Here is a 12,140-nt window from a genome sequence, read left to right as displayed (position 1 = left end):
GAAATATAACACATAAGTCAGATGGACTATATTTTACAATTCTTTTATGGTGCTATTTTTATCCTTTATGTAGCTGGACAGCCATTGGTCCCCATCCAATTCCCCTGTATGAAAAAGACAAGAGAGCAGCTGAACATCTGCTGAACATCTCCTTTTGTGTCCCAAGGAAGAATGAAAGTCAAACAGGGTTGGAAAGACGAGAGGGTTAGTGAGTGTGATAATGTTTCAGAATTTTTGGGTGATCTATCTCTTTAATGTCTTCTGTTATTTAAAAATATGCCGTTTAAATGCCGTTATGTTCTAGCTGACAACATACTGTAAAGGCTTGATTAAAGTCAGGTTTTTGATTCAATTACAGCTAAAGACGGCCTGCTGTGTGATGGAAAAAAATTCAGATCTTTACCAAACATCAAACATCAAAAAGAAGAAATCTGACTGCATCCACACCCTCAGTTGCTGGTCTCACTTGATGCAATTAAGCTCACCTTCTTCTACAGCAATTATCTTGATTGTTTATATCAAGATTCTCTCAGATTCGGTTGCTTCCACCAAATGTTACGCAATAGAGTTTTGAAACAATTTTGTGTTGCACAAAGCTTTAAACATTAATTTGAAAAATCAGAGCAGTCTCTGTTTGTTTTTCCCTCTGATCTCTGTGGACTAGTTTCTATAATGGTTTGGTTCAGCTAATTAGTAATGGGAGAAAGAGAGAGAGAGAGAGCGAGAGTATGCAAAAGAGTGAATAGATTAAGGAGGAAATATGAATCTTTATAGCATCTTTGTTCATCACCTCATTTTGTATAAGAGGTCCATAATTGTTTTAGAAAGTGCGATGATTGCGATTTGAAAATCCCAGCTAACACCAAGAACAAAAAAAATAGTTTACACTAGCTGCCATTTTTTAAGAGCTTTAACTACATAATGTAATTGTAGTATTGTACATTCCAAAATGAAATACAACTGAGGTGGGTGGTTGGGAGTCATGTTCTCCCAGTTATAATGGCTGCTGCACCCCTGCTAGCACTGGTGCCACTTTAAAGAGATTAGATGAGAGTCCATATTTGTCTCTCCAAATTTCCCAGCGCCAATTCGCATCCTGCCTTCCCTGATGCCTAGCCTCATATGACGCCTAAAGCTGATGAGTCCACCATGGACCCTGATGAATGGCTGCACTTAGAGATGGATGAGACACCACATAGGGACAGAGGTAACTGCCCTACTTCTTGCAATGAGTTTGAATTTAAAGCTCAAAGGAATTGTTCCTAACCAACCTTCTCATTTTACTATAGTTCCATATCCCAAGCTCATGCTGAGATTCTTGTGAATTATGGGATAGGACGTGCAAAATTCCTATTCCCTCAATGGCAACCTTGGTTGGTTCATTAATTACATCCCTGCATCATATTTAAATTCATGAACATAAAAAAAAAACCCACTGTAATCTTATGCTTTCTTTGAATCCTCAAAAAGAAAAAGAAAACATAGCTAACACACACAATATTGCACTCTGGGATCATGCTTTTCCAATATTTGTAAAGCTGAGTACATCAAAAGAAGCTTCTGGATGAAAGTCTTTCACTGGCTTTGCAACTTTCCCTCAACCCATAAAATTTTAAAATTTCTAATTTATTATATATTAATTACCCTCTTATTTATGCATTACATAACTGCGTTTGCTAACAACTCTCATGTAAGACCCTCATTATTTATTTACTGCCCTTACAGAAGTGACAGAGTCAGACCAGCCATCATTCTCTAAAATGAGATAAAGATTCCACAAATACTGCTCACATATTCTCCAGGGGTAAAGCGAACGCTATCACTTATTCCACTTGCTCCGGTCTGTTTCTCCTGACTCTTTTCCTGCTGATCTCCAGCTGATTGTTTTCCACGCCGGCCTTGAGTTTTGTCCTCTCAGATAAGTGTCCGTGAGAGATGTGACACACTCAGCCTAATCAGCTTTAACAGGTAAAGGACAAAATAGTCCCTTGTCTTTTTTTTGTTTCTTCTGGAATTTAGCTTGAAGAGTTGAGCCAGAGATGCAAAACTCAAATAGTAGAAGCGGTGATGTAAAAATACCCCCTGTCAAGAAGCACACCTTGAGTAAGACAGATGGCCTACTGATTTTATTTGAAAGGCTGCCACATGCCCACTCTATTACACTGTCCTTCTTCCAGACTTTATCAACAGGATTTCAGTATTATTGTGACGGATACTGAGCGACATGCATTCTCAACAGCTAGACAAACTGATTGTGTAATCGCTGAAAATACCACATTAAATCATTATGGTAGTCATAACACACAAGGTGTCACACAACCTCTTTTTGGCATTACATTTATGCATTTGACAGATGCTGTTGTCCAAAGAGACTAACACTCAGTACACAAGCTATACATTTTTTAGCAGTATACATGTTCACTGGAAACCGAACCCATGACCTTGGTATTGTATGGATAATGCTGTACCAGTTGAGCTATGTAAACATGTTCCATTAACATTTACGTCCATGTCTCCAGCTGGCCTGACACTCTACTTTAGTACAATTAATTTCATAGCATTAAATGCTGTATTTTTAACCAAAAACCTTTCTCTTACAGGAATAGTTTACCTAAAAATAAAATTCTGTTATGATTTACTCACTCATATGTTCTTCCAAACTCATCTGCTTTTCTTTCTTCTGTGGAACATAAAAGGAGATATTTTGAAGATTGTCTCATCTGTTTGGAGCTTTTTGGAGCTTGAACGTTTTGGACTTTTATATTATGGACAAAAAGTTAGCATAAAAAGTTGGCGTGAAATTACTCCATACAATTCGACTGCAAACTGTAGCAAGTCATCTAAAGCTACATTATTTATGATGAACAGAGAAATATTTAAATCAAACCCAAACATTGATCAACGCACACATACACAAATTACATAAAATATGGTGATATAAACAAACAGATGAAAAAATCTTCAAACTATATTCTTTGTTATGTAGAAGAAAGAAAGCATTCAAGTTTGGGCCAACATGAGGGTGAGTAAAAGACATATTTTTCATTTTGGGGAGAACAGATTTCAGCTCTTCTCAAATGTCTTTAGAGGTTTAGACTTCTGTGAAATCAGAGCATGGCAGTCACTAATGGAGCTCTAACGTGTTTGTTTAGTTGTAGACTCTACTAAAAATGATAGTTCACCCCAAAATGAAAATTCTGTCATTTACTCAACCTCATGTTGTTCCAAACTTGTATGACTTTCTTTCTTCCGCAGAACACAACATAAGAAATTTTAAAATAATTTTGGTAATCATTTTTGGTGACCATTGACTTCCATGGCATGGACAAAAACACTGAGATGTTTCTCAAAATATTGTCTTTTATGTTCCACAGACGAAAGAACGTCATATGGTTTGGAACAACATGAGGGTGAGTAAATGCTGACAGAATTTCCATTTTCGGGTGAACTATCCCTTTAAGTCTGCAAGTGAACAAACACTTTAGAGGTCCATTAGGGATTGCACCTGCCGTCTTTTAATTTTGTAGAATTCTAAACCTCTGAGAGACATTTGAAAAGAGCTGGAATCTGCATAAATTGATGGTTGGCCACAAAACACAATACATTTCCCTTCACACTTTTTACAGTTTGCAGAGTGCTGTTATGTATCTTTGCTGTTTCCAGCAGGGCGCTATTATAATTTGCTTGTAATTTTATCACGTGTATAGCAGCACTGCTTGTAACACCATTTATCTAACCACCATTAGCCCACAAAGGATTAATCTATGCTTATTACATTACTATTAAGAGGATAGACTCTCTAAAACTATCTGTCTTTTTTTCTCTCAGACTTTTCTATAGGGAAAGGCCCTGAAAGGTCATATTAAGACCCTCACACACAAATCAATAGCTGTCACAATTGTAGGGTCTCTGATACCCCTTTTCCACCAAAAAAGAACTGGTTAGGAACTGGTGCTGGTTCAAAGTTGGTTCAACTTGCGAACCTTCTCAGAACCTGTTTGTTTTTCCACTGACTAGAGAGCCCAGCGAACGACGTTGTTACGTCACTGTGTACGTTGCCATATGTCTTAGCTTTCCCAGCTTACGCCAACTTCAAGCATAACAATTACAATGGCGGACTACATCGTCTTTCTGCAAATGTTTCTCCTGGCTTTGTGATCCTATATTGGGGTCAGAAGAAGATTTTTAGAACACATTTGTGCTGCTCGTCTGGATTACTATAGACGGAGGTTACGTTCGAGAAGAAGTTTGACAATAACCCCGCCCCCAGCCCCCGACGTAAGCATGACGTGGTAAAAGAACGGTTCTAGTCCAGCAAAGAGTTGGTGCCGCTTTGGAACCAATTTTCCTGGCTGAGAACCGGTTCTTTGCCTGTCGAAACACAAAGAACTGGTTCGCGAGTAGGCACCGGCTCCGAACCGGCACCAGCACTGCCTTGGTGGAAAAGGGGTATGAGAGCCCCCTTGGCCTCAGTGTGCTGCAATCTGGGGCAACATATTTCACACTCACAGGTGTCACACAAGCACGTCTCAATCTCTATTTCTGAGCCCAGCTCAAAAGGCGAGATCCCAAGATGAACTACCGTTCACCTTCCATCCAAAAGCACTATCACTGTCAAAGCCAGAGGTGAAACATGAAAAAGCCAACCTCATGCTTGTCAGTCTATCAGAGCAGCGGTAGGAAAACACCTGACAGGGTTGTATCTGCACACCTGTGGGAAATCAGGGAGACTCCATTCACAAGGCAAAGCCACACCAAGGCATTACACAACACAACAGCTCTATGAGGTACCCATTAGGCAGGCATTTAGAAAATGGAAGGATAACATTGCATTTATTTGATTTTATACATTTAAAAACAGACCGGAAAAGCGCAGTAAATGCTATACCGAGGCTCTGTTGAGGGTAATGGCCAATTATTAGCCAGCAGAACAACTGACTCTAAGTATTTTACCCTACTGCACCTGTAAGACATGTCATGTGACTGAGTTTTAGAAAAACAATGCTGATATTCAGAACAAAAGCATAAATGAATGTGCGGTAGGCTACTGCTTTTATACAGTTATACATACAAATTATACAATTCATATACCATTTCAACAGTTATATAAACAAGCTAAGACAGAGTAACTTACATTGTACACACAATTTGGCAAGTTATATTATAATGTGGCTCACTAGCAAAATAATGCAGCCAAAGCTGGATCTAGACTATTAGCCTGGAATGCCGCAAACACAGAAAGCAGAGTGATTTAAAAAGTGATGCATGGGAACCATAAAGAACCATAATTTGTATAATCAATCATTAATATGGGTAATTTCATGGTGGTATGGTTGTATATCATTTATGAATTAAATAAACAGATTTATAGAAAAAGGAACTGATACACTATACTGAACTGTGATCCAAATATTCTTTATTGGATTATATAAAAGGTTTCATCCCTTTCGGGAATCGGACACACAGGATAAGAATTTATGAAAAGGAGATGAAAAGGAAGCATGTTTGTTTTTAGAAAACAAGAATTACTTCATAAAAATGACAAGTGGAGCCTGAACTGAGCAAATAGATATAGAGACACTCCATTAATTCCTGAATATGCAAAAGATGCCAAGACTAATTAAAGTAATAAGAAGATAAAAAGGCACAGGAGCTTTTGCCAGCGTTCCTTAAGGTGCTTTATCTTGGGTGGAGAGTGTGGCGCATTCTAGCCAAAGCAAGACAGACAAATCACGTACACAAAAGCTGCACTTTTGGACTATTTGTGATGCCCATGTTTGATAGTGAATGCAACACTGAATTGCAAATTAATCTCAAACAGCCGTATGGCTGTAAAGGGCAGGAATCACCCAAGCAACTGGAGTTATTTATAGTAATTATAACATGTGTTGTTACATCTAAGGTGTGAGCTGATATTTGGTTTAAATAGGTCAAATAGCTCTTAAAATAAAACTACTTAGCTATTTATCTGCATGTACTATCAATTTACTGATTGTCACAGGATAAATATATGAACAAAGCCACTGTTTTTACGAAGGAAATATCATGATCAGCTGAGCTGTCATGCTGTGCAAGTATTACAAAACATGCTTTTTTATTATATATATTATTATCAAATCCTGTTGTGTTGTTGAAGATGAAATGACAGAACTTACACTCAAAGAAATTTGGTCTATGAAAATGATCAGTGGGATATACTGATTTCCAATGCCCCCTAGTGTGGTAAGAGGCTGGTGTTTAATACAGCAAAAGCTGTATGTTCACAAACACTCCACGAGGTAAAACTTTAAAATCCAAGTTTCACTTTAAATTAACTTTAATAAAACCAGCAACGCATGATCATCTGTTAATGACTGATAAGTTAGCTTTGAACAACTCTGTGACATCCTTGCAAACTTGAGTATCAACGAATTATTGCTTAGAAAATGTACCATTTGATTTGAACTCTTCATGGCAGTGCCATACATAATGTGCAAATGCAAACTGTTTGGCTCTTATACTCTGAGATGGCTTTAAAGGAGAATGAGCCATCACTGTCAAGATAAGTGTGTCTGTTTAGGGAAGGAGGAGCTGCAAAGAGCCCAGTGAAGGACAGATAAAACATCTGCTTTGCACAGAGAGAACATTTCCTCTTAAATTACCTCCCTACCTGACAGAGAAAATGTGATATCTTTCTCTCCCCAACTCCCCAAAGCCTGAAATAAAAGCCTCTAACATGATGAGAACAGTTATGAATAGGACCATATGAGACTCTTATCAAGTGTCCGATTACCGTTACCTGAAAACAAATCTATTTTCTGTCTCCTGGAACATTAATAACACAACTGAACAATTATTCTCGTATAATATTGCATATAGCACATAGTTTTAAATTAGATATGAAGCTTTTCAAATGTGCAAGTATGAGTTGGTGTCGAAATGCTGGACAAATTTATTATTACAAATTATTGTAAATATAATACAAATAAAACCAATCACTAGTGATATGAAGGTAACCGAAGACACATAGCAGACCATAGAGACAAAGGGTATCAAAAAGCTACTCTGGTTTCCTAAGATGCTGTAATAGAAGTCATAAAATATTCAGCTGGTAAATTACTTGGAAATTGTGAGACTTGGTAAACAAAGCGTTGCCTGCTTTAATTTAGCAGTTACATAATTAACAGATCTTCATCAAAAGTAACACAATCAAACCTTATTGTTCCTGTAAGCATAGATGTTCAAAATGTCTCATTTTGCACATAATGTGATTTACAGTATGGATTGCTCCTTCAAGTTCAACTGTGTAGGCCTATTTATGATACAACAAAATATTGGGTTAATCACTATTGGTGATACTACAACAAAGTGTGCAACTGCGTCGAAAAAAATCTTTAAAGTACACAGCAAGACAGAAGATGAATGTTTATGCCAGCGTTTTGTAACTGTGCTTTCCTTTCTTTTCTGCAAAGAGACTATTTTACTTTTAAAACTGTCCAACTGGCACCTGCGTCATGTACACTAATAGCACTGGCTTAACATGCATTGGTTTTCCTAATCGATCATACATAAATTGGCTCAAATTTCTTTTTAAAAGTATAAATAACTTACCATGTCTGAGACTACAGTATCTGCCATTAATATATCTTAAATAATGAGCACAATAGACATCAACAGCAAGCAAGACTCTTTACAGGAGGACAAAATCCAACTTGACTCATAAAACTTTGACATGATTTTAATGCACTGATCACTGGATAATTGCACCCAACATGCTTCCAGTGCAATCCGGTGATTTCAGTGTAACTAAAACAATACAAATAACAGCCATCATAAATATAAAGACAATTATTTTGCGTCTTATGTGAACAGAGTCTTACCTGCAAATGCCCCTGGTACATATTTAGTGTAGAATAAAAATGGTCCCGGGCTATGGATCACAGCTAGATGAGCACAAGAAATATGATGACACTTCTAATGTTCATGCGTGCGAGTGTGTTCTGAAAGTACTGAAAGAACTGCTCTTTAAATTGAGTCCAGTTAGGGAAGCCGACACACTGGAGCTGTCTCGTGAACCAAGTGCTGAATTTACGCGCACGCGATAGCTTTCGTCACCGATGCACTTTATAAGGTGAGGAGGCTTCCAAGCTTCACGCGCGCCGGCGAGTCTCTTCACCAACTTGCTGAGGCGCGCGATGGATGCGCTGATCGCTCGAGAATCCTGCCTACGTCATAATCAAAGACCCGGTGTGGCTCTCAGCGTTTTATCTTAGTTGGTCTGATTCTTCAGCAGTTCCTCCCTCCTTTATCAGACCCCCCCACTCTCTCTCTCTCTCTCTCTCTCTCTCTCTCTCTCTCTCTCTCTCTCTCTCTCTCTCTCTCTCTCTCAGTCTACTGTTCGTCTCCTCCTCTCCACCAACGGATTTAGGCGGAGCCGGTTCCGTCATTCACAGAAGCGTAGCTGAACGCGCAGATGCTCAGTCCAGGTGTTCTCATCGTTTTAATGTTCACTAACTAACTAAATCAAGTGAATAGCTGTCTCGGTCCTCTTCGTGTGATGTTCCTCGCATCTTCTGAGCAAGGAGGCGCCACTTGCATTTGTTTTGCTTTTGTTACATAATAGTCAGTTGTCAGAGGTGTGATAAGGTGAAGAAATGTAGCAGAAAACATGCTTAGTAACAATATGCAAAATAAATGCTTATTTGCTTGTGTGTTTTTTAAGTAGCTAAAAGGTTAGGGAAAAAGGGAAAAAGTTAGGCTAAACAATATGGACAAATTAATATTTAATTTGTATTCTCTTTAACGAATTATATTACATTAAGTTAATGTAGCTAATGTTGATATTATATTAAGTTAGCCTAAATCTAAATACTGATTGCTTAGCCTAATTGCAAATGCTAGGCTATATACAAATATTTAAACATACATTTGTGTATGTAGGCTATAGTACACATATACATACAGTAGCCTACACACACACACACACACACACACACACACACACACGTGTCACATGATCCATTTGGAGACACTTCTACAAGTGTCACAGAAATCATTTTACACTTTTGATCAATTAAATGCTTCCCTGCTAAATAAAAGTATTAATTCTCTCTCTCTCTCTCTCTCTCTCTCTCTCTCTCTCTCATACACACACACACCTTGGGTTTTCATGTTTTATGGGGACAGAGACATAATGATTTTTTTTATACTGTTCAAACTGTATATTATATCCCCTAACTAAATCTACCCATCACAGAAAACTTTCTACATTTTTACATTTTCAAAAAATATCACTTATTTTTTGACTGATTTATAAGCTGTTTCCTCACACACACACACACACACACACACACACACACACACACACACACACACACACACACACACACACAGTAAAGGCACATTATGTAAGTTTTGTTTCTGGTTGCTTATTCAAATCAAAGGCGTAGCTTGATGACGCCGTGAATAAGCCACAGCCGATGGAAAGCAATCCGAGAGGACTCAGGCAGAAAACATATTCATGGATGAGCTAATGTATTTAAGTTTTATTAATGTTACTGTGGTATGAAGCAGGACGGGCCGAGAGCCTGGTACATTTTTCGTTGTTTTTATTACGCTTATTTGCCGCAGTTGGCCTCTGCCACTCCTTTCATTTAGTTGTTTATGTTTATTTTACGATTGAAGTTACGTTTAAAGTTTGCCTTCTTCCCTGATCTTGAACATTGTTACAGTTACGTTTGATCATTTAAATTCACATTATTTTGTTTAATTCGAATGAAACAGCCACACGTGCTGAATTACTACTCATACAGGTCACTTTATATGACATATTAATATTGTGGGGTAACCCAGCACTGTTTTGCTTGGTCAAAACAATCATACTAAAAATACATTTGAGTGTGTTGAAAGTTATGTTATAATGTTACTCTGTGCGTTTGCTCAGTGGCTGGTATGAGACACTTGTTGACATTGCAGTAAGCTAGATATTAATAAAAGCTGGATGACTTGTGTTGATACAGTGCATCCGGAAAGTACTGACAGCGCTTCACTTTTTTCACATTTTGTTATGTTACAGCCTTATTTGGAATATTCATTCAATTCATTATTTTCCTCAAAATTCTACAAACAAATACCCCATAATGACAACATGAAAGAAGTTTGTTTGAAATCTTTGAAAATGTATTAAAAATAAAAAATGAAAAAATTACATGTAGCCTACATAAGTATTCACAGCCTTTGCCATGACACTCAAAATTGAGCTTAGGTGCATCCCGTTTCCACCGATCATCCTTGAGATGTTTCTACAACTTGATTGGAGTCCACCTGTGGTTAATTCAGTTGATCCGTCCTTCGGATGAGACGTTAAACCGAGGTCCTGACTCTCTGTGGTCATTAAAAATCCCATGGCATTTCTCGTAAAAGAGTAGGGGTGTAGCCCCGGTGTCCTGGCCACATTCCACCCATTGGCCCTTACCAATCATGGCCTCCTAATAATCCCCTTACATTGAATTGGCTCTATCACTCTCTATCCTCTCTCCACCTATAGCTGGTGTGTGGTGAGCGCACTGGCGCCGTTGTACTGTGGCTGCCGTCGCATCATCCAAGTGGATGCTGCACACTGGTGGTGGTTGAGGAGAGATCCCCTGATATGATTGTAAAAGCGCTTTGGGTGTACAGTCGTACACGTGAAAGCGATATATAAATGCACGATTGATTGGACATGATTCGGAAAGGCACACACTTGTCTATATAAGGTCCCACAGTTAACAGTGCATGTCAGAGCACAAACCAAGCCATGAAGTACAAGGAATTGTCTGTAGACCTCAGAGACAGGATTGTATCAAGGCACAGATCTGGGGAAGGGTACAGAAACATTTCTGCTGCATTGAAGGTCCCAGTGAGCACAGTGGCCTCCATCATCCGTAAATGGAAGTAGTTTGGAACCACCAGGACTCTTCCTATAGCTGGCCGCCTGGCCAAACTGAGCGATCTGGGGAGAAGGGCCTTAGTCAGGGAGGTTACCAAGAACCCGATGGTCACTCTGACAGAGCTCCAGTGTTTCTCTGTGGAGAGAGGAGAACCTTCCAGAAGAACAGTCATCTCTGCAGCACTCAACCAATCAGGCCTGTATGGTAGAGGGGCCAGACGGAAGCCAGTCCTCAGTAAAAGGCAAAATTCTCTGGTCTGATGAAACAGAGATTGAACTCTTTGGCCAAGCGTCATGTCTGGAGGAAACCAGGCACTGCTCATCACCTGGCCAATACCATCCCTACAGTGAAGCAATGTGGTGGCAGCATCATGCTGTGGGAAAGTTTTTCAGCGGCAGGAACTGGGAGACTAGTCAGGATCGAGGGAAAGATGAATGCAGCAATGTACAGAGACATCCTTGATGAAAACCTGCTCCAGAGCGCTCTGGACCTCAGACTGGGGCGAAGGTTAATTTTCCAACAGGACAACAAGCCTAAGCACACAGCCAAGATAACAAATGAGTGACTACGGGACAACTCTGTGAATGTCCTTGAGTGGCCCAGCCAGAGCCCGAACTTGAGCCCAATTGAACATCTCTGGAGAGATCTGAAAATGGCTGTGCACCGACGCTCCCCATCCAACCTGATGGAGCTTGAGAGGTTCTGCAAAGAAGAATGGGAGAAACTGACCAAAAATATGTTTGCTTATGTGTGCTTGGAGCATCATACTCAAAAAGACTTGAGACAGTAATTGGTGCCAAAGGTGCTTCAACAAAGTATTGAGCAAAAGCTGTGAATACTTATGTACATGTGTTTTTTGTTTTTTTTGATTATTATTATTATTATTTTAATTTGCAAAGATTTCGCATTGTTATTATGGGGAATCGTTTGTAGAATTAAGGAAAATAATGAATTCAATCCATTTTGGAATAAGGCTATAACATCACAAAATGTGGAAAAAGTGAAGCGCTGTGAATACTTTCCGGATGCACTGTATGGCATGCAGTTCATTTTAAAATGTATTGTTTGGTGGAGAAAATGCTGTATTGCTGTTACTAAAAACGATTTTTTTTTTTTTTCTGATTATGCTAAAATATAGTCTGAGGCATGGTACAAACATGTTGCAGTAAATCAAGAAAACAGGAGATTCAAACCTAAGACTAACCCGATAAAGGTATCTAAACAGTTGCTCAC

General features: G+C 38.8%; 1 protein-coding gene across 4 annotated transcripts in view; it reads right to left on the bottom strand.

The window, feature by feature from the left end:
* Positions 1-8,293, bottom strand: part of pex5la (peroxisomal biogenesis factor 5-like a) — a 98,384-nt gene extending 90,091 nt beyond the window's left edge. For all 4 annotated transcript variants that reach the window (XM_082189525.1, XM_082189527.1, XM_082189526.1 and 1 more), the window contains exon 1: positions 7,860-8,293. In XM_082189525.1, coding sequence (XP_082045651.1) covers positions 7,860-7,880 — 21 coding nt within the window. In that variant the 5' untranslated portion in view covers positions 7,881-8,293. The remainder of the gene's footprint in view (positions 1-7,859) is intronic.
* Positions 8,294-12,140: the final 3,847 nt, after the last annotated feature.

The sequence above is a fragment of the Leuciscus leuciscus genome, assembly GCF_965113295.1.
Source record: "Leuciscus leuciscus genome assembly, chromosome: 14".
In the NCBI taxonomy this organism is placed as follows: domain Eukaryota; kingdom Metazoa; phylum Chordata; class Actinopteri; order Cypriniformes; family Leuciscidae; genus Leuciscus; species Leuciscus leuciscus.
Note: the sequence above shows the minus strand (reverse complement) of the source record. Positions and strands in the feature narration are given on the sequence as shown.